This window comes from Rhinatrema bivittatum, chromosome 6, assembly GCF_901001135.1.
Source record: "Rhinatrema bivittatum chromosome 6, aRhiBiv1.1, whole genome shotgun sequence".
Lineage (NCBI taxonomy): Eukaryota > Metazoa > Chordata > Amphibia > Gymnophiona > Rhinatrematidae > Rhinatrema > Rhinatrema bivittatum.
Window position 1 is genome coordinate 143766243 of NC_042620.1, and position 25568 is coordinate 143791810.

The following is a 25568-nucleotide window of genomic DNA, read 5'->3' on the forward strand; positions in this document are numbered from 1 at the left end:
GAAGGCTTGATGAATTTCAGGTCCAATTTAGAAACTTTATTACTTTACTGATGATAATGGATTAGTGTGTGAACTATGCCTACTGAGGATCTAGTGACTTACACTAGATCCTCAGTAGGCATGATAGTTGATGATAGTTTTGGTTAAGAATTTATAAAGGACCCTGGGTTAGTTTGATTCAGGAACTAATTATGCAATTTATATTAAGCACTGGGTATTAATGTTGATATCCGATGGGTTTGGGCCATTTTTTAAGTTTTGAAGAATCTGAGAATATATATAAATGTCCCCTAGAAGGAGGGAATTTTATGGATGTGCTATGCCTTTTATATGTAGGAAGGAATGATTATCTTCCTCATTGTATTGCATTGCTGGGATGGACCATTATACGCAATGAAATGTTTTGTTATTCAGTAGCATGCGTATGTGATATGTGGGTTTTTATGTCTATTGTAATATTGTTACTGTGTAGCCTATGAAGAGGCCATTTTGACCTTAGAAAGGCAGGATATAAATATTAGCAAATAAATAAAATAAAAAAATGTATGCAAGCAGTGCTTCCATAATTACCAGGCTGCAATGGTACCAAACGTCCACACTTATTGCAGCACTTTTAACTACCACATGGACATTGTAGGCTATTATCAATGCAAGGGCACAAGCACCGCGTCAGTTTGCTCTATGACTTAAATCAGATATTGTTCTAGGGCAATGATGGCAAACTCCAGTCCTCGAGTGCCACAAACAGGCCAGGCTTTCAGGATATCCTCAATGAATATGCATGAGATAGATTTGCATACAATGGAGGCAGTGCATGCAAATCTCTCATATGCATATTCATTGTAGATATCCTGAAAACCTGGCCTGTTTGTGGCTCTCAAGGAGTGGAGTTCGCCATCACTGTTCTAGGGCTTCTGAGGCAGCCTGTCTGTATGGGAAATGTCTGAGTCTGTGAGCTTTGCTGATGATTTTTCCTTCTGTTTTAGTTCAAGAATTGTGTTTTTTTGAACGATCCACAGCCTGTGCTGGTGTCACACACTTCTCATCAGGCACTGTGTGCCCTGGAGCACTGAGATATGTTGTCATCTTGGTCTTGTGAAATTTGTACTCCAATGTAAAATTCCTGAATATTCTGACTTACCAAACACATACTTTTTGTATTCATGCCATAGCCAGTTTATGTTTTCCTTCAAGAAGTGAACGAAGTATACGGAGGAAATCCAACTCCCGCTCAGTAGAATCCAGAAGATATTATGCTACAAATGAAATAAACAATTTAACAAATAGTTCGCTCATTTAAACAGAATATATGAAAGAAAAGATTATAAAGACTTAGGTACCAGGCTGGCAGACAGAACATAAGTTAGAAGATCATTCTGAAATGATTACTAATCTCCAGCTGCAGGCAGACAACACAAATGAAGCAAATGAGAAATTAATACTGTAGATGACAGTGAAAATTGGGGCTTTCTTGAATAACTACTGATGTAAAAATGTATATTCAGGTCATTATGAGGACAATTTTCTAAAACATGGTGGGTATTTGCAAAGTCCACGGATATCTTTAACCCATGGACATTGTACTGGTTCTCAAAGGGAAAGAGTGCACACACTTTGAGAATTGCCAAGGGAAAAGGCCCCATAGTGATCTGTAGTTGCCTTTTCTGTGGATACTTTTTCCTTCCAAACACACGTCATTTTGGAAATGCAAAACTACGCACGTTGTTGCATTCCCCATCCTAACCCTGACCTTGAGAATGCTTCTGCTCAACACATGCTTTTACCATCTGGGAGGCCAGGCAATTTTCAAACAACCAGTTCACCCAGATCAATAGGCCTAGTCAGTCACCCATGTAAATGACTTTTGAAAACTTGTCCTCTATTCATGCAAAACTGATTTCGAAGGGACCAAAAAGGATATTTGGGGTGCTCAGGATGCAAAGCAAGCCTATCCTTTTCATTATCAGGCTCTGCATTACCTCCAGATTCTCCCTTAAAGGTTTATTCATTCATCTAGGAACAAGGAGATCCATACTGAGTAAGCCAGAAAGTGGGAGTTACCCGGCTAAGGTTACCTGGATATTCAGTGGAATTTAGCCAAGAAAGTGTTCCGCTGAATATGTAAGAGTAACTAGGAAGGGAATGGAATGGCTCCCTTACAAAGAAAGACTAAACAGGTTAGGGCTCTGCAGCCTGGAAAAGAGACAACTTAGAGGGGATATGATAGAGGTTTATTAGAATGGGTAAATAACAGACAGATAATTTACCTTTCACAAGCTACTAATACATGAGGACACTCCCTGAAACTAACAGCCAACAGATTTAAACAAATCATAGAAAGTACTTTTTCACTCAGTGCACTATCAAGCTATGGAATCTGTTGCCAGAGGATGTGGTCGAGGTAATTAGCATGGACAAATTACTACTTACCTGATATTTTCCTTTTCCTTAGTACAGATAGGTGAATCCAAAACCAGTGGGTATGCACCTCTACCAGCAGATGGAGATGGAACAAAGCTGACATCACAGTATATCTACCCCTGAAGTGACATCAGCCTGCCAGCATTCTCTGCAAAAGCCAACTGTGGACAAACTAGCAATACTTAATAATTAACAGATAACCATTCCAGCACTCAGCCAATAGGAAAACACCAAGCTCAGACAAAAAGAGTTAATAACACTAATCTAGGGACGGGATAGACACTTACCAGTATCCCTGGAACAGACAGCCACACAGGACGACCATAGTACAACCATCCAGCAGCCAAGGGTAGGAAGTTGGATTCACATATCTGAACTAAGGAAAAGGAAATTATCAGGTAAGTAGTAATTTCTCCTTTTTTAGCGTACAGACAGGTGAATCCAAAACCCAGTGGGATGTATCAAAGCTAATCCTGAACAGGGCAGGAGGCTGCCTGTGGTCCAGTCAAAGTTGCATGTGAGAAGGCTGCGTCCTCCCGGGCCTGCATATCCAGGTGATAATGCCTGGAAAAAGTGTGTAAGGAGGACCCTGTTGCAGCCTGGCAATGTCAACGGCAGACAACACTCTTAATTTTCTCCCATGACTTTGCCTGAGCCCCAGTGGAATAAGCCTTAACTTGATTAGGCAACACTGCTCAGAATCCACATACATGGCTGTGACTACCTCCTTAATCCAGCGGGCTATTGTAGCCCGCGACGCCGGCTCTCTCTGTCTACTTCCACCATGGAGAATAAACAGCTGGTCCACTTTCTGAAAGATTCAGAAACCTCTACATATCGCAAGATATGCCTTTTTACATCCAAGAGCCGTAAAAGGCGATATTCCTCTAGATCTCTTACCCTGTCCAGAGACAGCAGGGAAATAGACTGATTCAAGTGAAAATCTGAAACCACTTTTGGCAAAAAGGAAGGAACAGTACGCAACTATAATGCTCCCGGAGTCACTTGAAGGAACAGATCCTGGCAAGACAAAGCCTGCAGTTTGGATATTCTATGCACCAAACAAATTGCCACAAGAAAAAATGTTTTCAAGATCAATAACCACAAGGAGAGGTTATGCATTGGTCGAAAAGTAGGACCTACTAGAAAATCCAGAACCAGATTAAGATTCCACAAGGGCATTGGCAACCGCAAGGGAGGAAGATGATGCTTCACTCCTTTCAAGAAACGAGCCACATCTGGATGAGCTGACAAGGGTCCACCATTCACCTGACCCCTGAAACAGGCAAGAGCCGCTACCTATACCTTTAAGGAATTACATAAGAACATAAGAACATGCCATACTGGGTCAGACCAAGGGTCCATCAACCCATCAACCCTTTACTCAATCCATCCTGCAGAAATTCCAAAAAGAGCGGGATCTTGACTGAAAAGGAACAACCCCTCAATCTTTATATCAAGCCTCAAACACTTGCCAAATCCGCATGTAAGCTAAGGAAGTGGAAAACTTTCTTGCTTGCAGCAAGGTGGCAATCACTGCAGTAGAATATCCACGCTTCAGTAAGCGAGCCCTCTCAAGAGCCATATTGTAAGACAAAATTGAGACGGATTTTCGTGAAGAATAGGCCCCTGCCACAGCAGATCCCTGTGCACCAGAAGCTGGAGGGGAGAGTCCACCAGAAGCCTTCGCAGATCTGCATACCATGATCTCCTGGGCCAATCTGGTGCCACCAGAAGCACCATCCCCTTGTGACTCCTGATTTTCCGGAACACTCTACTCAACAAGGGCCACAGGGGGTGGGGGGAGGGGGGAGGCGTTCAGCATCTCACCTTCCAGCCACTCCCGTACAAGGGATCGATGTTCAAGGACTTTTGATAACTCTTGTGACTGAAAAAACGAGGAACCTTTGCAGTGCGAGAAGTTGCCAGTAAGTCCAGATGGGGAAGGCCTCAGCGATCCACTATTAGCTGAAACACCTCATTTGACAATTCCCATTCTCCTGGATCCAGACTCTGCTGAGAAAATCTGCTTTTACATTGTCTTTCCCTGCAATGTGCAAAGCTGAGATCTCCTGAAGATGCACTTCCACACATTCCATAAGCTGGGCTATTTCCTGCGACTCTTGCTGGCTCTTCTGTTGCTTCCATCGGTGCATCATCTTTCTTCCTTCTCTCTCCTTAAGCCTTGGGAAGATGGCTGCTGCCGTGTCTTCATGCCGCTCTCTCCGGCGTCCCCGGACGGGCAACGGCGTTAGCCATGATTTCCTGAAGGCCTCCTAGGGTGCGCATGCACACGCCACCCACGTCTTTATCCACATCATGGCGGGAACCTCGGGGGCGTTCCCTCCGAGTGACGTCACGACATCCTGGTATTTAACCTGCCCTTCGTTTGCTAACAAACTGAGTTAGCAAGGATTAGAATGCCTCCGGTCTAAGCTGCTCTGCCGCTTCCTTGCCGCCGCAGGAAGCTCTTTCTCTGCCCTTCGGGGTAATTCATCGCTAACCTGGGTACCCGCTCCTTGGGGGCCCTTATGCTCTCTTTCAAGTACCTATCTAGGATATCGGGTACTCGCTCCTCGAGGGCCTGCTCTCCCTACTCTGGTGCCTACAATGCACTACTTCTGACTGCCAGGACCTTCATCAATACAGCTTCTACTTTTGTGAGTACTAACCCTTTCAGTCTGTCTCACCTTCAGCTTCAGCGTTCAGAGTCTACATCTGGGACTTGCCTCTGCCACCCTGCGCTGTCCACATCTAATTGATCGTGAGATTGGTCTCCTCTGCTGAGGACCCCTGGACTGCTTCTACTGGGTTACCTTCACTGCTGCCCGCTCCCCGGGCAGTACCACCGAGCTGTATAATAAATACAATTATTTGTGTCTGCGTGTATAGAGTCTAGCCTAGTACTGCGGTTCCTCACGGGACTCCTCCCCGTGGGAGTGGTCATCACCACAGTACCCAAGAATCCACTCCAACACCTCAAAACCATAACATCTTTGTTCCTCCCTGCCAATTGATGTAGGCCACTGTTGTTGCATTGTCTGACATTATCCAGACTGCTCAACCCTGCAATTGGTCACCGAATCACAAGCATGCCAACCGGACTGCACGGGCTTCCAGCCGATTGATACTCCAGAGAGACTGTTCTGCACTCCAGTGCCCTTGCACTGTCAGCTCCTGACAATGAGCCCCCCCCCCCCAACCCTGGAGGCTCGTATCTGTCAATAGTACTATCCAGTCCAGTGAGCTTAGGGAAACTCCCTATCTCAGATGATCAACTTTTAACCACCACTTAAGATGAGAGCAAATCTCCATCGGCAGGAGAAGCCGAATTGAATAGTCCTGAGACTGTAGGCTCCAATGAGACAGCAGGGAGCGCTGAAGAGGATACATATGTGAGCTCACCCACGGCATCACGTCCAGGGTCGCTGCCATCAATCTGAGGATCTGTACATAGGACCACACTGTTGGGCATATTGTGCTCATCAACAGACGCACCTGTGTCATCAACTTCTGAATACGGCCCTCTGGTAGAACACCCTGCTCTGCTTTGTATCGAACTGAACACCGAGATACTTTAGATAACCGAGATGGCTGAAGACTGCTCTTGGCCAAGTTCACCACCCAACTGAGCTCCTGTAACAAGGAGATCATCTTGTGCAACACCAGGAGGCTCTCTTCTAGACCCTTGGCCCGAATCAGCCAGTTGTCCAAGTACAGTTGGACCAGAATCCCATCCTCTCTCAACTCTGCCACCACCACCACTATAACCTTGGAAAAAGTTCTGGGCGCAGTGGCTAAACTAAAAGGCAGTGCTTGAAACTGATAATTATGTCCCAAAACTGTGAAAAGCATAAAATGTTGATGCTCTAGCTGGATGGGATATGCAGGTATACTTCAGACAGATCCAAGGATGTCAGAAATTCCACAGACTGCAACGCCATTGCACAAAGTTACAAAAGGTATATTTCAGACAGATCCAAGGATGTCAGAAATTCCACAGACTGCAAAGGCCATTATCACTGAGCACAAAGTTTCCATGTGAAAATGTCACCTGCAAATGACGATTGACCCCCTTTGAGATCCAACATGGGATGAAAAGAGGCCTCCTTCTTGGGCACAACAAAATTAATGGAATATCGGCCCATGTTTCCTTGAAATGTGGGCACTGAAACCACAGTCCTCAGAATGAGGAGCCTTGACAATGTACATTACACTGCCTGCCTCTTCTGCAAGGAGACACCATGAACATGTCCCAAGGAACAATGCGACACTCCAGGGCATATCCATTTCGTATCACCTCCAGGACCCACTGGTCTAATGTGATTTCGACCCACCTCTGATAAAAGAGAGAGAGGCGAACCCCTATTTCCTGTTCCCAGGGGTGGGTTGGCACACCTTCATTGGGAGGCTTAGGGGTGTCCACCACATGAGCCTGCACTCCATCTGGGCTGTCTGGAACGAAAGGACTGAGACCTACCCAAAGGCTGAGTCCTTTGAAAGGCCGCTCCTCTGTTAGGATCGAAAACGTTTGGATCCCCTAGCACAACCTCTCATGCTAAAGTAGAGTGGCATCTGCTTCTTGTCCTCCAGCAACCAAGGAATCTGGACCTCACCTCACTTACTGGCCATTTTCTCCAACTCACTTCCAAACAAAAACAAACCTTTAAAGGGTAACTTTTTTAAGTTAGCCTTGGATGTTGCATCGGCTGACCAATTTCTCAGCCATAACTGAAGCCTGGCTGCTATTACCAAAGCCACAGCTCTGGCTGAGGTGCGGACCAAATCGCAGTCCGCTTTTGCCAAAAATGCAGCTGCTGACTCCATCACTGCCCTGGAAGTCACCCCACATTCATCAACCTCCTGTGAGAGAAGTAAACAAAAGGGAGCCACCAGGGAACAACAAGAAGCGATCTGCAAAGTCATTTCCACTGCTTCAAATGCCTGCTTAAGGATGGCCTCAGTTCTCCTATTGTGAGCATCCTTCAAGGCCACTCCTCCCTCTATGGGAATAGTTGTCCGCTTGGTGACAGCACACACAAGTGCATCCACTTTCGGAAAACGTAAATGTTCTTTTGCAGCTGGATCCAGGGGGAACAGTCCTTCTAAATCTTGTCCCCTTTGAAATTAGCTTCTGGGTGCCCCACTCAAGATCAATCAATTCTTGAATGGCCTCCATAATAGGGAAAAAACATGAGGCTTTACGCAAAGAAACCAAAATGGGATCTTTCTTTGGCACAGGCATGGATTCAGTCCCAGGTACTCCCAGCATCTTTAATGTCTGGGAAATCAGAGCCGATAACATCTCTATGAAAGAACCACAACATAGTTCTATATGGTTCCAATCCCGGAGGAATTTTCCCATCCTCCAGGGAGTAAGAATCGGCTTCATCATCTGTGCCATACAGATCCCTATCGAGAAGACCGGCTGCCAAACTAGGCATACACCGATGTTTACCCACAGTTTTGATTAGGCAGGAGTTTAGCACCGGTGCCTCTTGCCTGGTAAGAATGGTCGAGGCCAAGGACTGCGCCTGAAGAAAAGATGGCAATCCTTGAAAAAATTCCACTCAAGGAGGATCCATGCCAACACCAGGAGGCACCTGTCCTGTACCCACTGAACTACCCTCCCCCGCTGACTCAAGTTAAAGGAAACGCCAGGCTGAGCTGCCTGAATATGACAAGCAGAATAGAGGGTAAAGTGATTAGGTTTCTTTGATGTAGGCAACATTAGTCTGACAGTACGCACTAACAGGCGACTGAAAAGTGTACATCCAGCTGTATTTGCACTGCAAAAAATAGGCATCCAAAAATTTAGGCATCCAAAATTTAAGTGTATAAGTCTGTGCGCTGATGAGCGTTCAAAAGATGAGCGCCCTCAAGACCGCTCAGACTGTGTATAGCACAGCGTGTGCCCAAACAGACATCTCCATCAATTGCATGTCCATCCAGGCGCTCAACTAATCGTCCTACCAGGCGCCCAAAAAACTGGACAGATAGCCAGATGCACTCGCATGAACCGATGGGCCTGAAGAGGGCAGCCTAATACGTAGGAAAACACACAAAAACACTGCAGCAGCCCACCACACAGCGAAGAGAGATAAATGTAGGAGCAGGGCCTAGTCAAAAAGGCTGCTCAATCTCCAGGCTGCCCACATCCACTGAGCTCCCCCAGAAGTGGGAATGAATGTCAAATCAGTCCGCTAAGCATGAAGCTGGAGGAAGGAGAAATCTCTATCCTTCTCTGTACTTTTTTTTTTTTTTTTTACTTTTCCTGAGCTCAGCCTGTCCTGGCTGAGTACAGAATTGGTCTCCTGCGGTGGGGGGAGAGGGCATATAAAGTCACCACTACACTCAGTTTCCTGCACCTGCTTGCCTTTCAGCTGTCTTTTACAGTTAAGTCCACGCCAGCTGAAAACCAGCTACTGGACCAAGGCAGTCATCTGAGGGAAATTCCAATAAATCACTTCAGGAATTCTCAACTGAGAGAGGGACCATATGGTATCACTACAGGAGAGTGGGGCAAATAAAGTTTTTAAGAAGGAGAAAAAAGAAAATGAATGTAATCCCCAATAGGGAGATGCATGCCCACCATCTGCTGGAGACAGAAAATACTGGCGGGCTGATGTCACTGCAGGAGTATATATACTGTGATGTCAGCTTTGCTCCCTCTCCATTTGCTGGTAGAAGTGCATAACACACCGGTTTTGGATTCACCTGTCTATACACTAAGAAAAGCGGGATTTAAAAGAGGTTTGGACAAGGTCCTGAAGGAAAGGTCCATAAACAGTTATTAGCCAGGTAGACTTGGGAAAGCCATCAGTTATTCCTTGGAGTGAACAAAAGAAATAGACCTACTTTTTGGATCTGCTGGGTACTGTTACCCGAACTGGTCACTGGCAGAGACAGGGATGCTGAATTTGATGGACCTTGGTCTAATCCAGCATGGCAGGTCTTATGGTCTTTGTAATTTTTCCAACCTGACCTACCCGGATACGTTTATTTGGCTAGCGTTGAATATCGGTGCTAGTCAGATAAATGTTATCCATGCTCCCAGAACATCTTCCACCCTGCCTCTTTTTAGCCAGCTAAAATGTTGCTGGTGAGAGGGGTGAGAAATTCAAATCTCAGAATTTACCCAGGAAACTCAAATTTTTCCTGGACAAATCCTTTGAAAATCAACCTCAATGTTTCTACATCAAATAAGACTTACTCTTGAGAGTTCGGATGGCCTCCCTTTCACCTGCATACCTCCCATTATTTCCAACCAGAGGAAAAATAAGTACATAAGAAATTTCCATTCTAGATCAGACCAAGGATACATCAAGCCCAAACATCCTGTTTCCAACAGTGGCCAATCCAGGCTACAAGTACTTGGCAAGTACCCAAACACTAAGTAGGTCCCATGCTACTGATGCCAGTAATAAGAGTGGCTATTCTCTAAGACAACTTGATTAATATCAGTTAATGGACTTTTCCTCCATGAACTTATCCAAACATTTTTTAAACCCAGCTACACTAACTGCATCCTCTGGCAACAAATTCCAGAGCTTAATTGTGCGTTGAGTGAAAAAGAATTTTCTATGATTAGGTTTAAATGTGCTACTTGCTAACTTCATGGAGTGCCCCCTAGTCCTTCTATTATCTGAAAGAGTAAATAACCAATTCACATTTTCCTGTTCTAGACCTCTCATGATTCTAAATATCTCTATCATATCCCCCCTCAGCCATTTTTTCTCCAGGCTGAAAAGTCCTAACCTCTTTAGTCTTTCCTCATAGGGGAGCTGTTCCATCCCCTTTACAATTGTGGTCGCCCTTCTTTGTACCTTCTCCATTACAACTATATCTTTTTTGAGATGTGGTGACCAGAACTATACACAGTACTCAAGGGACAGTCGCATCATGGAGCGATACAGAGGCATCATGACATTTTCCGTTTTATTCACCATTCCCTTCCTAATAATTCCTAACAATCTGTTTGCTTTTTTGACTGCTGCAGCACACTGAACCGACAATTTCAATGTATTATCCACTATGACGCCTAGATCTTTTTCCTGGGTGGTAGCTCCTAATATGGAACCTAAGATCGTGTAACTACAGCATGGATTATTTTTCCCTATATGCATCACCTTGCACTTGTCCACATTAAATTCCATCTGCTATTTGGATATCCAATCTTCCAGTCCCGCAAGGTCCTACTGCAATTTATCACAATCCGCTTCTGATTTAACTACTCTGAATAATTTTGTATGATCTGCAGATTTGATTACTTCACTTGTCGTATTATTTTCCAGATCATTTATAAATATACTGAAAGGCACCGGTCCAAGTACAGATCCCTGAGGCACTCCGTTGTTTACCCTTTTCCACTGTTTCCTGTCTTCAACCACTTTGTAATCCACGAAAGGACACTGCCTCCTATCCCATGACTTTTTAGTTTCCTTAGAAGCTTCTCATGAGGGATTTTGTCAAATGCCTTCTGAAAATCCAAATACACTACATCTACTGGCTCACCTTTATCCCCATGTTTATTAACCCCTTTAAAAAAATGAAGCAGATTTGTGAGGCAAGACTTCCCTTGGGTAAATCCATGTTATGTTCCATTAAACCAAGTCTTTCTCTATGCTCTGTGATTTTGATCATTAGAATAGTTTCCACTATTTTTCCCGGCACTGAAGTCAGGCTCACTGGTCTATGGTTTCCGTGATTGCCCCTGGAGCCCTTTATAAATATTGGGGTTACATTGTGATCTTTTCTTCCCCTCCCTTGGAAAATCTTAGGAGCTGGCCATGCCAACCTCTTTTCTTTCACTCTGTAAGATTCCACTGAAATTGAATCAAGGAAAAAAGTTCAGTTTTGGATCCCTCTCTTGCTGCTTTTAAAGAGTCAGTACCATGATGGTTGCAGAACCTTTGGCAGAATTAATCTGGGACGGCCCACTAGAGGAAGGAGCCTGGATAAAAAGGGATACAAAGCAGGAGATGCTTTCCTTTCTACTTGGTCTTACTAAGATAGCTCTGGCATTTGAGATACACTTCAGTGTCTCTAAGACTACATCTACTTTATATGCCTGTTATAGGAAATACTAAGCCTTCTACAGCAAAATTTGCAGCCCCAGGCAGCAAAGTGATTGCCTAAATAAATTCAGGCTGACCAGAGTTCATCTTCCTATTCTGTGAGTTGTGTGGACAAATGGCCTCCCTTTATAGATCATTCTCACAGCTGGTCTGTTCAGGTGAAAGTAATGACCACTCTGCATTATCTGTCTACTGGCTCCTTTTAGAAGAAAGCAGGAAACAATTGGCATTAATTAGTCCTCTATATCAACTATTTTGTAGAGGCCATGCTTGCCTACATGCTTAACTATATCCAGTCTTTCTGTACTGAGCAGGAAAAGAAGGAAGTAGAAAGGGATTTCTTTGACATAGCTTACTTCCTTAATTTTATCAGGGCTATTGACTGTACTCATGCAGGTTTGTTTCCTTCAAAAAACCAGGAAGCTATCTAAAGGAACCATGACACCCCAATGAACATTCAGGCCTGCTGTGATCATTGCTTACTGGTCACAGATGTGGTGGCCAAGTTTTCTGGCTCTTGCCATAATGCTTATGCAGTAAGGCAAATACATTTGCATGTGTGTTCAGGATCCAGGAGGTGAGATTCTACTGAGTAAGTGCTGCAACTACTGTAGTCTTCTGTGTTGCTAGTGATATCTTCATAACTTCTAGCATTTCATAGTGTGCCCCAATGCTGTTAATGAATTATGGTTACCCCCTGTTGGCTTGGCTACTAACATCCTTCATCTAGTACTGAAGAACAGTATAGCGAGACCCAGTGCTTCACCAGATCCCTGACTGAGCACACCTTTTGGCTACTGCAGAATCATTTACACTCTGTAGACAATATTGGAAGCCTCTTTGCCCTTGTGCCAGTGAAAGTCCGCAAGATGTTCATCGTGTGCTGCATGTTACATAATATGTATTTGGCGGTGTCTTTCTGGCCAAAGGAGGCAGCTGTAGAGGAAGAGTTCAAAGAAGAAAGCAGAGTATGGAAATGGGGCTGCTGCAGGTGTAGTATCCCAAAGAGCCTGAACAGCATAACAATACTTCAGCTAAATGTTGTCTGAAAGATGTGTGATATGTAAATGTTGATGTAACGCCAACAAAGGATCAGATGATGGTGGACCCTGTGTGCCAAGGGGTGATTGGCGCAGCCTAGCGGGCGAACCCACTAGGCCCACCCTGTCAGCTGGTGGATGTGCCCTGAGGTAGGAATGACTAGTGCTTCGCCTATACCAGCCGGCTTCTCCACAGGTTGAGCCCTTGGGTTCTGGTGGCCAGCATGTCTTAGATGAGTCCCTAAGTAGTGGCAAGAACAAGAGTCCAAAAGCCAGGCAGAGGTCAAGGTAGGCAGCAGACAAGGAGCACTAGTAGACAGGATGGAGGTCAGGGCAGACAGCAGACAACGAGGTCAGGGCAAACAAGAATGGTCAAAGACCAGAGCAGAGGTCAGAATCCAGGAAGTCAGGCCAAGGGAGGGAAAGACAAGACAAGACAAAACAAGACAGAACAAGACTGTGGAACATTGGAGACAGGAACAAGGCTGGGCAAGGCAAAGATGAGGCAAGGCAGGAAACAAAGGCAGAACTGGAACGCAGGAAAACCAGAATAAAAAACAAGTAGGTACACAGGAACAAGGCAACATGCACTGACTAGCAAGGCACATCAGGAGACCTGTTGCTGACGTGAGGAACTACTGTGGGGCCTGAGTACATATACATCAAGACGCTGATGTCATCAAGAGCTGCCACTCGGGGACTTCCCGTCATTGCGCGAATATTATGCATACACTCACACACGCATGCCTACGGAGAGGCCAGTCACAGCTGCATGGCAGCTGGATTCAGCGGTGTTCCTGCCGCATTGAGATCGGGTGAGTGCTGCAAATCCTAACAGTTGATATGACATAGCTGATGAAATCATTAGCTATTAAAAGTTTGTACTGTTTGTCAGCTGTGACAATGCTTGGTTGTCCTCTTTATCAGGAGTGTGTCTGTTGAAGATGCCCTGTGGCATGCCATGTATCTTTTCTCTCTAACTCTACTTTTCTGATGTTACTTTGCCCTGATTTAAACCTAGCTGAGCTGTTTGACTTCCTTAACATTATCTTTTGTCCTGTATATTTGTCTTACTAGATTGTAAGCTCTATTGAGCAGGAACTGTCTTTTTGTATGTTTGTAAAGCACAGAGTATGTCGTGCAGTGCTATAGAAATGTTAAGTAGTAGTAGTAAATGTAGAGTGATACTTCATTGAACTCACAGAAGGTATGTTTAATCATCTGAGTCAGGCATGGTACTCAGTTATGGCCAGGGCTACTCTTCATCAAATTTAGTGATGGCAGAGATGGGGTTTACCTACATATTTGCATGTAAAAACTGCAGAACATGATGCTTGGTACCTTTCAAGGTCACTGATGGTAATGTTTGCTCTATAATAAGCATTTTTTCCTTACCATATTAGTGTGGAGGTTTTCTCCACTGAATCCTATAGAGCCAAGAACAACAAGTGTTTCAGAAAGTATGCAAATGAAGTGCTGTAGAGACAGATGTGTGGGCAGTAATTTTTGGTTTCTTGCCCTTAGGTCGTGAGAAATCACAGCTCACACATTCTCAGGTTCATGTATAGGGTAATTAGACAGCTAATGAGTTCTGGTTCCAAATGCTTCATTATATGCTCATTATTGCCCAATCTACCATTATTCAGTCTCCTGTGCAGCCTGCACTCTGTTTATGAATAGAGATATCTTCCCCTGCTGTCCTGACCTAACTAATAACAAAAACATAATTTTGTTAGAGCACAATACATACCCTACTGTGTGTTTTTGTTTACTTAAATAATTATAAAACTTACCTTTGAAATAAATCTTTTAAGTATTAACATTAGGAGGACTAGTGTAGCAAGGATACCCAATGATGTTCCAGCTGAAAAATAGACTGTAGCACTCCTGTGAAGAACCAAACAGTTTATAATCCTAAGCAGAGAAAATGTTACTATGTCATTTTTGAGTAGCAGTTACTGCTCATCAATGTATATTTTGTGAGGCAGACACTAAAAAAATGTGTGCCACATTTAGAGTTATTCAGTTCTGTTGCTCACTTTTTCACTGTCTGAGATACAGATGTTCCTGTGATTAAATCAGTAAAACTGCAGGGCTGTTACTTGCTACTCAAATTCTGCATTTGCATAGCAAAATCATGTCATGGACTATTTGATTCCACATAAAATATCAATGAACCTAGAACTGTTTACTTGGTTGATTCATTTTCTAACAGTGTACAAATTCTCCCATACATTTCAAACTAGATTTAAAATGAGTAGGCTGAAATACTACTGGTGAATGCAGAGGACTAAAATATAGTATTCTGTACCAAGGAAGGTAAACTCCTTCTCACAATCCCAAACACCATCGCCAAACCCCTGGCCAACATCATAAACTGTTCGCTCACTCACGGAACAGTCCCGGACGCTTTAAAAACAGCCTCCCTGAAACCCCTACTAAAAAAAACCAACTTGGACCCATCCAACCCTATAAACTTCTGCCCAATCGCCAACTTACCTTTTATAGCCAAGATAATGGAAAAACTGGTCAACTCTTGTCTCACAGACTACCTGGACTCACACGACATTCTACATCCATCACAATTCGGATTCAGGAAACACAGAAACACAGAATCTCTCCTTCTCTCATTAACGGACAACATCCTGATGGGCCTCGACAAAGGTCAATCATACCTGCTAGCTCTTCTAGACATCTCCGCTGCGTTTGACACAGTTAACCACACAATCCTCATCAACCGCTTGATGGAAATAGGCATCTCAGGATCTGCACTCCTCTGGTTAAAATCTTTTCTAAGCGACGGGTATTTCAAAGTAAAAATAATCAACAAAGAATCTTCCCCCATAGCGTCCAAGCAAGGAGTGCCCCAGGGTTCCTCGCTTTTCCCCGACCCTATTCAACATCTATCTTCTCCCCTTATGCCAACTACTCAAAAACCTCAATCTCACCTACTTTATTTATGCGGACGACGTGCAGATCATAATCCCCATCAAGGATCCCATCTCCGACACTTTAAACTATTGGAACAGCTGCCTCCACGCTATTAATATCCTTCTCACGAGCCTCAGCCTGGTTCTCAATACATCCAAAACCAAACTTCTGGTCATCTCCCCCAACGATAATAACCCACTAGCCAGCACCACAAACATACCATCAGTAAGTCAAGTGAGAGACTTTGGAGCCACCCTAGACTCCAGAATGAACCTTAAAAAATTCATTAACACCACCACAAAAGAGGGCTTTTATAAACTTCAGGTCCTAAAACAATTAAGACCTCTCCTTCACTTCCATGACTAAGATCTGTCCTTCAAGCCATACTATTCTCAAAAATTGATTATTGCAATGCTCTCCTGCTTGGTCTCCCGGCCTCCTCCACTAAACCTCTTCAGATGCTGCGAAACGCAGCAGCCAGGATCCTTACAAACACTCGCAGGATGGACCACATCACACCGATACTAAAAATACTACATTGGCTACCCATACACTTCAGAATACTCTACAAGACTCTAACCATCATTCACAAATCCATATATCATCAATCCTCTCTGCAACTCACCATACCCCTCAAGTTACACTCCTCATCAAGGCCAACCAGATCTGCATACAGAGGCTCCCTCCAGGTTCCCCTAGCAACTCCACTATACACATCTCCATCGAAAAACGAGCGCTATCTACCGCTGGACCACATCACTGAACTCTCTCCCACCAGACCTACGCCAGGAACATTGTCATCTCACATTCAGAAAAAAATTGAAAACTTGGCTCTTCGCCCAAGCTTATCGCTGAAGAAACCCATGGTATCCGCAAGGACCTCCACCCCTCGGTTGCGTCCTCTTTCAGCTTCACTAAGGATCTGCTATTCTAGAACCGCTCGCGTATATTAACTTTTCAATTGAACTCCACTATGTAAATTTGTATTTAAGTTTACCAGATAAGCAACCGCTCCTTGCTTACCTGCTCTTCTATACATCTAGAATAGAAATTGTTAATCTATCCCTTTTCTTCAAACAGCCATGTTCTACTTCCCTGTTTTAATGTAACTTTCGCTTCCTGTGTTAACTGGTTTCCCCCCCCCCCCCCCCTTGTTTATTGTAAACCGGTACGATAAGACCTTGGTCTTGAGCATCGGTATATTAAAAGAACTTAAATAAATAAATAAATAAGGAAGGATAAAAATAACATGTACACTTTTTTTTCCTGTGATTTGAGGCTTGGCATGTAAGAGAAAGTTGATGCTCAGCATGAATTAGGTATAAAATGTGGGCGACGTCTTCTGACAGTGCTGACACGGACGCAGCTCTCAGAGCTCAGTACAGACTTTACTGAGCATGCTTGGGAATTCTTGCATGCGCACACTGCCTTGTAAGCCCCTCAGTCTCTCTGAGTTACCACAAAGATGTATCCCTCTCTTGCAATTGTTTAGTTTTTGGCCTTAGCGCCCTTTTACTGATTTGTTGCTTCTTTAAAGTTTTTGCTGCTGCCTTGGCAGCCCCTCAAACAAAGGTTCTAAACAAAAATAATAAAATAAAAAAAGAGTTAGATGAATATGGAAAAGCCCAAGGCCAAGAAGTCTGCAATCAGAAGTTTTATTGCCTGCATCTGTAGTTGGTAAATGCCCATTATGGTACTCACTCCATCTGCTATCACTGCCTGTACTCTGAGACAGATTTAGGATTTTGCTGCCCCAAGGTACTTTTGATGCTTTTAAACCCCCCCAGTAAGAACCTGTCATAAGGTAGCAGAAGGCTATAATGGATGCTTATCGACAAATAAGCACAAATGAGCAGCAGAATCGTTCCACATTTAGGAGTAAGGTAGCATCAGACTCCCGGCACAGGAAATCAAGATGGGAATCTTCCCTATCTTGCTCCCTCGAACCTGTGGAGCCGGTTCCCAGATCTGACTCAGGTCAGGGGTTGAGCATGGCACAGAAGCTGAGTAAAATGCCAAGAAGAATGCCTAAATGACACGAGGGACCCGCTTTGGAGGCATCGCCCTCATAGCCGAAGCAAAGATGGTGCTTCCGGCACAAGGGCTCCTCTGTAGCCAGCCCCTCGACATTGAGGCAGGACATCCTTCATGGTGCAGAAGATCTCCATGGCATCAAGTTATTTATTTATCCAGACCCGGGGGCTAACCAGGGCACCATCTGGGTCATTGGCATGGAACTTGCTTTCCAGAGCACGGTCTACACATTTGGTATGATGTGCGAAGGTACTGCTGATTATGTCTGAGTGAAATGCCTTGGCACATATACTCCAGAGTCTCACTGCTAGTGCAATGGTCTGGAAGGAGACATTGCTGGCTGTCATTATTGTGGCACACCCACAATGTAATTCAGCAGGCCTGCCTCAGCCTGAAAACTGGGCCCAGTAATTCTTTTTAGATAATGTACTATAGTTGATCCCTGAATTAATCACACTGACTGACTCCAGCCACTTCTTTTAAACTTCAAAATGTAAAGTTGGTCTCCTTCCTTCTTTGAAATTGCATTTAGGTGTGAGGACCAAAAGACATTCAAAAGGACAAACCATGTCAAATGCATATGAGAGCCATAAAAACTTAATTGTTTAACAATGGCACCATTAAGGTCTTCCAGGAGGCACACAGATTTCTCTAGACTATCACATACTCCTTTACCCCTTCTTTCCCTCTCTCTCTCCACTACAACCAAGCTTATATTTCTATTGTACTGCCTTTGTGTGAAGGACTCTTATGCACACATCTCCATTCACCCACCCACTGGACGTTCCTCAGGTTTGTGGCGAAAGACATGCACTCCCAATATAAGGTACTCCCCTTTTGCCTCTTGGCGGCCCCAAGGATATTCACAACATGCCTTGTGGTGGTGATGGCACAGCTTCATGGCAGGAAGTCTGCATGTACTCTGAGACATGGATGATTGGCTGATGATGGGTCCAGCCCAGTCAAGTGTTATGGAATCTCTTGAAAAGACCATACAATTCTTCTAAGTCCCTGGGTTTTCTGGTCAACTTTGCCAAGTCAAACTAGTTTCCAGCTTAAAGAATTCAGTTCATAAGAGCCTGGACACCCTCACTTCAGGAGAAAGCATTTCTCCCTGTCATAAGATCCACATTGCTGATGGGCACGATAAGGTCTCTTCTTCAACAGGACTTGGCGTCAGCAAGGTTGGTCTTGGTCCTTCTCGGACAAATGGCTGCCGTGGTGCATATGGTTCCTCTGACTCGTCTGCACATATGGGACCTTCTACAGGGCCTCCAAAGCCAATAGAATTATTATTATTTTTTTTATTTAAGCATATTTACATACTGAGTTATGTTGGGAACATCACCTCAGTTTACAGGGAACTTAATGCAGCAAGAAGCTTTACAATGAACAAGTAACAAAATGAGGCAACCAGAAAATCAAGTACGTGAGCGAGCGGCAATGGCCTGAAGGAGGATACAAGTTTACAGGTAACTTAATGCAACAAGAGGCTTTGCAAAGCAGCAAGAGGCTTTACAATGAACCAGTAACAAAATAAGGCAACAGGATAAAAATCAAGTAGAAAAGGTACTATACGTACATGAGCTAGAGGCAATGGCCTGAAGGAGGATATGTATAGTAGGAAACATGTTCGGGAATTCACCGAGACCTGACGGGGGGAACATTAAGGGTATTTGAGGTAGAGTTACTGAGGGGTATTTACAGAGAGGCAGAGAGAAGGTGTTCAGGTGTAGGCCTGTTTAAAGAGCCAGGTCTTGAGGTTCTGTTTGAATTTTTTTGAGCACAGTTCCTGGCGGAGACTAGGGGGCATCATGTTCCAAAGGGCACGCCCGGCAATGGAGAGGGCATGATCTCTAGTAGACTTAATTTTGTTAGTTTCGGCGAGGGTGTGTGCAGCGTAGCACGGTGATGTGTTCGGGTAGGTCTGTCAAGGGTACGAAATCGGAGGTGCTCTTTGAACCAGGGCATGTCATGGTTGTAAATAGATTTATGAATGATGGTGAGGGATTTGTACATAATCCGTGATGTAATTGGCAACCAATGTAGGTGTTTGAGGACAGGGGTGATGTGATCATGTCGGTGGGCATTGGGGAGGATCTGTGCAGCAGCGTTCTGGAGCATCTGAAGGGGCTGGAGGGCATTTTTGGGGAAGCCTAGGAGGATGGCATTGCAATATCAAGTCTGGATAAAATGGTGGCTTGGAGGACTGTTCAAAAGTCATTAAGATGAAGCAGAGGTTTCAGTTTTTTTAGCATGTGAAGCTTGAAGAAGCCGTCTTTCAAGATAGAATTGATGAATTTTTTTAGGTTGTAGTGATTGTCCAAGGTGACGCAAAGGTTGCGAACGTGTTGGGGGAAGGAGGAGGTGGGGTGAGGTGTGTTCGGAATGGGCGGGTTGAGGTTGTTATCGTAGTGTGAGATGTATAGGTCCTCCGTTTTGGAGGTATTGAGCGCAAGGTGGTTGTCAGGGAGCAGGGAGTTGATGGCGACAAGGGCTGATTCCCAGGTCTTCATGGCATTAGGCAGGGTATCGGTAACGGGTATGAGGACCTGAACGTCATCAGCATATATGAAGTGCGGGAGACCGAGCCCGGATAGGAGGTGGCAGAAAGGAAGGAGGTATATATATTGAAGAGGGTAGAGGTCAGTGAGGAACCTTGGGGAACACCTTGCAACAGGTTAATGGGTTTTGATTCACAGAGCCCACTTTTTACTTTGTATTGTCTGATGGTGAGGTATGATAGAAACCAGCAGAGTGCGGAGCCAGATATGCCAATTTCTCTTAGGCGCTCTATTAGGATGTTATGGTTGACCATGTCGAATGCGGAGGATATGTCCAGGAGGGCCAGGATGTAAGATTGGCGTTTGTCAAGGGCTTTCAGAATATAGTCAGAGAGGGAGATGAGGAGGGTTTCGGTGCCATGGTGTCTGTGGAAAACATATTGGAAAGGGAAGAGGATGTGGTGGTCATCTAGGTAGTTGGTTAATTGCATGTTGATTATTTTTTCTAGGATTTTTGAAATGAAAGGGTGGTTGGAGATTGGTCGATAGTTGGCCGGGTCAGTTGGGTCTAGGGCAGGTTTTTTAAGAATAGGTTTAATTATGGCTTGTTTAAGTTGGATTGGTACAGTGCCGGATGATAGAGAGCAGTTGATGATTTTAGTGATGGGCTTGGATATAATATTAGGGATGGTTAGAAGAGTTTTGGTGGGAAGGGTGTCTAGGGGATGCACCGCAGGATTGATTTTCTTAAGGATGGATTCAATCTCAATGTGTGTGGTGGTCTCAAATGACTCGAGTACTGCAGGGGTGTTTACTGCCTGGGATGTGGTGGGAGTGGATGTGGTGGCGGTGGGGTTAGTAGTATGGGAATTGGTGCATGATGGAGAGGGGGAGAAGCGTGCCATGATGCTTTCTATTTTCTTATGAAAGTATAGGACAAGCTCTTCGCATTTGGTTTTGTGGTCTGTGTCAGGGGAGTGCGACGGTGAGCCTAGCCCCCCCTTTTGCCGTGGACCCCGACCGGAGCACATCTGAGGCCTCCAGCTCACCTCAGCACCCGCCCTCCGCCACGAGAAGCCGACTCCCACCCGACCAGGCCGCGACAGCCCCCACCTCGACGCCGGCCTCCAGCGAACCAACTCCGCCTCCGACCGACGCTTCATCGAGGCGCACCGAGGGACACTAGTAAAAAGCCGTGATGGTGAGCTGTAGGCGCCACGCGTCGAAGGAGCACGACTAAGGGGCCTGCCCCTTAGTCGTGCGCACTAAGGGGCCTGCCCCTTAGTGCGCCCCTTTGTGCCGCCCCCATAACATCATAGAAGCATCGCGGGACAGCTCACACAACCACCTTTCAGCAATCCTGCACCCGCCGACCCGACGAATACCGCCTGCGCCTGTCCAGCTTGCTGCCTTCGGCAGGGGCGACCCATCAAGGTCCGAGCCCGAGACCAAGGCCCAAGCCTAGCTCCGAGCGGCCTACCCTGCTCCCAGGCCCGAATTACCACCACACGATGACACCGGACCACCCCTTGCAGACTCCTCACTTCCAGCGCTGAAGGCCCTTAAACACTCTAGCTAGCTCCAGGCGCCTCGCGCCGAAGGAGTGCAACCAAGGGGCTTACCTCTTAGTACGCTCCTCCATATTCTAACTTTGTGCTTCCCCCCTCTAAACCTTCCTCCTTATCCCCTCCCCTTCCCCTCCTCCTTAGTCTTACCTTATGTATCTTCCCCCTCCATTTAACTATTGTTATTCACAGACAAAACTCCCCAGTGCCACCCCTCACGACCTCTCGCCCCCTCATAATCCACCCACTGCCACTCTTTACTGTCCTTGCATTACTTACCCTCCCTCCCCACTGCCCCCAGTCCCCCCTCCTCCTGGCCCCCCTCCTGCCTTCTCTCCCAGGGAGAACACCTCTCTCACTGCCCTTCCACTATGCTGTCCTATCCCATTCCCATCCTCAAGCACTACGCCACCACAATGTGTGCTCCAGCCCACAACCCGCTATGAGCACCGCAGATTGCTACTCCCCATCATGACCTCCCCCTCACACAACTAATCGGCCTAACTACATTCACAATACTCCTCCTAAATGCGCAGTCCATCGTCAAAAAAGCTGTCCTACTCACTGACATCCTCACTGACAATAGCCCTGACATCTGCGCCTCACTGAAACCTGGCTAAAGTCCTCAGACTCAGTCCTAATAAACCAACTCCCAACCGACCTATATAACATCATCTCCATTCCCAGACCCAAGGAAAGAGGAGGAGGCCTCCTGCTTGCCACAAAAAAAGAAACTCAGTATAACCCTCCAACCTATCTTCCCCACCCCACAGACTGGAAATTGGTCTATTCAAATCACCCATGCTCCAAATTTGCCTCATCTACGCCCCCCCTTGGGCTCCTTGAAAACGACCCATCCCCCTTGATCAAATACATCACCAAACACTTAGGGGCGGATTTTAAAAGGAGCGCAAATAGCCTACTTTTGTTTGCGCTCCAGGCGCAAACAAAAGTACGCTGGATTTTAGTAGATACGCGCGGAGCCGCGCGTATCTGCTAAAAACCTGGATCGGCACGCGCAAGGCTATGGATTTTGTATAGCCGGCGTGCGCCGAGCCGCGCAGCCTACCCCCGTTCCCTCCAAGGCCGCTCCGAAATCGGAGCGGCCTCGGAGGGAACTTTCCTTTGCCCTCCCCTCACCTTCCCCTCCCTTCCCCTACCTAACCCACCCGCCCGGCCCTGTCTAAACCTCCCCCTTACCTTTGTCGGGGGATTTACGCCTCCCAGAGGGAGGCGTAAATCCACGCGCCAGCGGGCCTCTTGTGCGCCGGGCCGCGACCTGGGGGCAGGTACGGAGGGCGCGGCCACGCCCCCGGACCGCCCTGGGCCGTAGCCACGCCCCCGTACCCGCCCCCACAACGCTGCCGACACGCCTCCCTCGGAGAACCCCGGGACTTACGCGAGTCCCTAGGCTCACCGGCGCGCAGGGCCCTGCTCGCCTAAATCCGCCCGGTTTTGGGCGGATTTAGGCGAGCAGGGCTCTGAAAATCCGCCCCTTAGGACATAAACTCACTTGCAATTATCCTCTGGGATCTCAACCTCCATGTGGACACGGTACCCCTTTCTTCATCATGCGATTCCCTACTTTCATCCCTGAATGCCCTAGGCTTCAAGCAAATTATTTATAACCGCACACACAAGGAAGGCCACACCCTGGATCTCATCTTTACCAGCTCCCTGATCCAACCAGACCCCCCCCCCCCCCCAACTTGCCTACCCATACCCTGGTCCGACCATTTCCGCATTGACACTACCTGCTCTATCAAGGATACTCCCTCTCCCACTCTCTCCAAGAAAACAATCCACTTCCGTAGATCATGCAAAACAGATGACCTCATTGCAGCCCTCACCTACAACTTTCCAAACTAGACCTCACTGATGCCGACTCCGTTCTTTCTTCATGGCATCAACTCACCAATACTGTAGCCAATACTGTCTGCCTCATTCAATCCCGAGAAATCAACCCTGCAAATACAAAAAAGAAACCCTGGTACACCCCGGAACTTAAAACCATGAAACACCATCTTAGAAAACTAGAAAAAAGATGGTGTAAAGAACAATCCCCAGCCCTAAAATCCATGTTCCGATCCCACCTCCACACCTACCGGGGAGCCATCGACAAGACTAAAAGGGATTTCTACGCCCAAAAGATCCACCAACTTCAGTTCAATGCCCGAGCCCTCTTTCAATTCGCAGCCACTTTAACTAAAACTACTCCTACGCACTCCTCTGACACACTATCAGTCATTATCCCATCAAATCTCAGTGACCCCCCCTGGATGAGCACATTCCTTCAGTGGTGATTGAATCTGGAGGTCCTAAATGTAAGCCTCTTGTTGCACATTCCACACCATCAAGTGACTTTATCTACTGATGCTTCCACTAACGGGTGGGGGGCATACAGATGCAGTGTGAACCTAAGGACCATGGTCCCCAGTGGATAGTCATCTACAAATTAACCACCTGGAGCTACAAGCTATCTTCTATGCTCAAAGGGTTTTCTCTGACTTTCATTCAGGAAGGTGGACAATCAAATGGCCAAGTTCTACATTAACAAGCAGAGAAATACAGGCTATGTCCTTTGCCAGGAGGCCCTCTAAATCTGGTTGTGGGCAAGTCACCACAGTGCCCAACTCTAGGTGACCTACTTTCCAATTGTCATGCAGAGATTTTTGAACAGTTCTCCAGGCACTAGTACTAATATCATTTGATTACTGCATTTTGGTTTATTTGGGAACCCCAAGAAACATCATGAGACCACTCAAAATAGTGTGGAACTTGACTGTATGAATTTTGACTAACACCACATCAGAAAACATATCACTCCTGTATTGCAATCACTTCATTGGCTTCCTGTTCAATGGCATTTAAAAATAAGATAGCCACTTTAATACACAAGCTCTTACATAATAACAGTTCCTTCTGGATCTGTGCTACCTGGTGCATTTATAACCCTACTCATTCATTACGGGCAGCACATCATAGTCTTCTTGAAGTCCCTGCACAACACCTTGCTCATCTATCCAAAACCATTGAGAGGATGCCCTTTGTAGAAGACCCTATTTTGTGGATTCTCTGCTGGAAAGCTTGGATGCCATTACTTGCCCCACAAACTTTACAGAATCAACTAAAGGAACATTTGTTCAGGTAGGCATCTGAAATCGAAGAATAACATCCTGTAATACCTTCAGATAGTCTCCCTTTATTTCATTCATCACTTTTTCCATGGATGTTTGCTAGCGGATAATTATGTATATACATTTTATTATGTGCTTGTCTGTCTGTTTTATTGTTTTATTTATATTTGTTTTATATGTACCTTGCCTTGAATATTGGATAAGGCAGGTTATAAATTGTTTTAAAATAAAAATAAAAACCTTCCAGAGATCTAGAACACATTGGCAGACCCCCTTGGCACAGTGCTATAATTGCATGACTGGCCCCTGAAGCAAGAAATTATGGATGACTTATCCAATTGCTGGAGAGACCAATGATCAATCTGTTTATATCAGAAGACAACAGAAAGGTCAGGAATCCCTATTTCATACATCTATACAGTTACAGATCAGCTCCTGATGTTTTTGTGTTAGATGGAGTGTATATCTACTCTATGTGTACACTCCAATTCCTTTAATTGCCAGGACTGTCAAGAAATTCCTCAGAACAAGGCAAATATAATTCTCATAGCACCAGTCTGGCTATGGCAAGTATGGTATCTGTCTCTCTTCAGTCTGTCAATTCAGTCTCCAGTTCCATTGGGAACATCTCCAACTCTCACCACACAGGAGAAAGGATGGCTCGGACATCGAAACTATCATTGCTGGCCCTCATAGTGTGGATGTTGAATACATAGCAGTATTCTCCATACTCCTTCCCAAAGAGGTGGAGGATGCTCCAATTCACAGGAAGCCTTCAAAGCAAAAGATCCTATGGTTTAAAATGGAAGAGGTTCTCCACTAGGTGTAGGAACAACTAGCTGGATTCTTTCTCCTGTGG

The 25568-nt window shown here is 45.5% G+C and overlaps 1 protein-coding gene across 2 annotated transcripts in view; it reads right to left on the reverse strand.

Annotated features, from left to right (window-relative positions):
• NEMP2 (nuclear envelope integral membrane protein 2) overlaps positions 1 to 25568 on the reverse strand; it is an 81297-nt gene that overhangs the window by 16884 nt on the left and 38845 nt on the right. For both annotated transcript variants that reach the window (XM_029606032.1, XM_029606033.1), the window contains exons 5-6: positions 14332 to 14425; positions 1142 to 1256 (exon numbers count right to left, since the gene is read on the reverse strand). In XM_029606032.1, coding sequence (XP_029461892.1) covers positions 1142 to 1256; positions 14332 to 14425 — 209 coding nt within the window. The remainder of the gene's footprint in view (positions 1 to 1141; positions 1257 to 14331; positions 14426 to 25568) is intronic.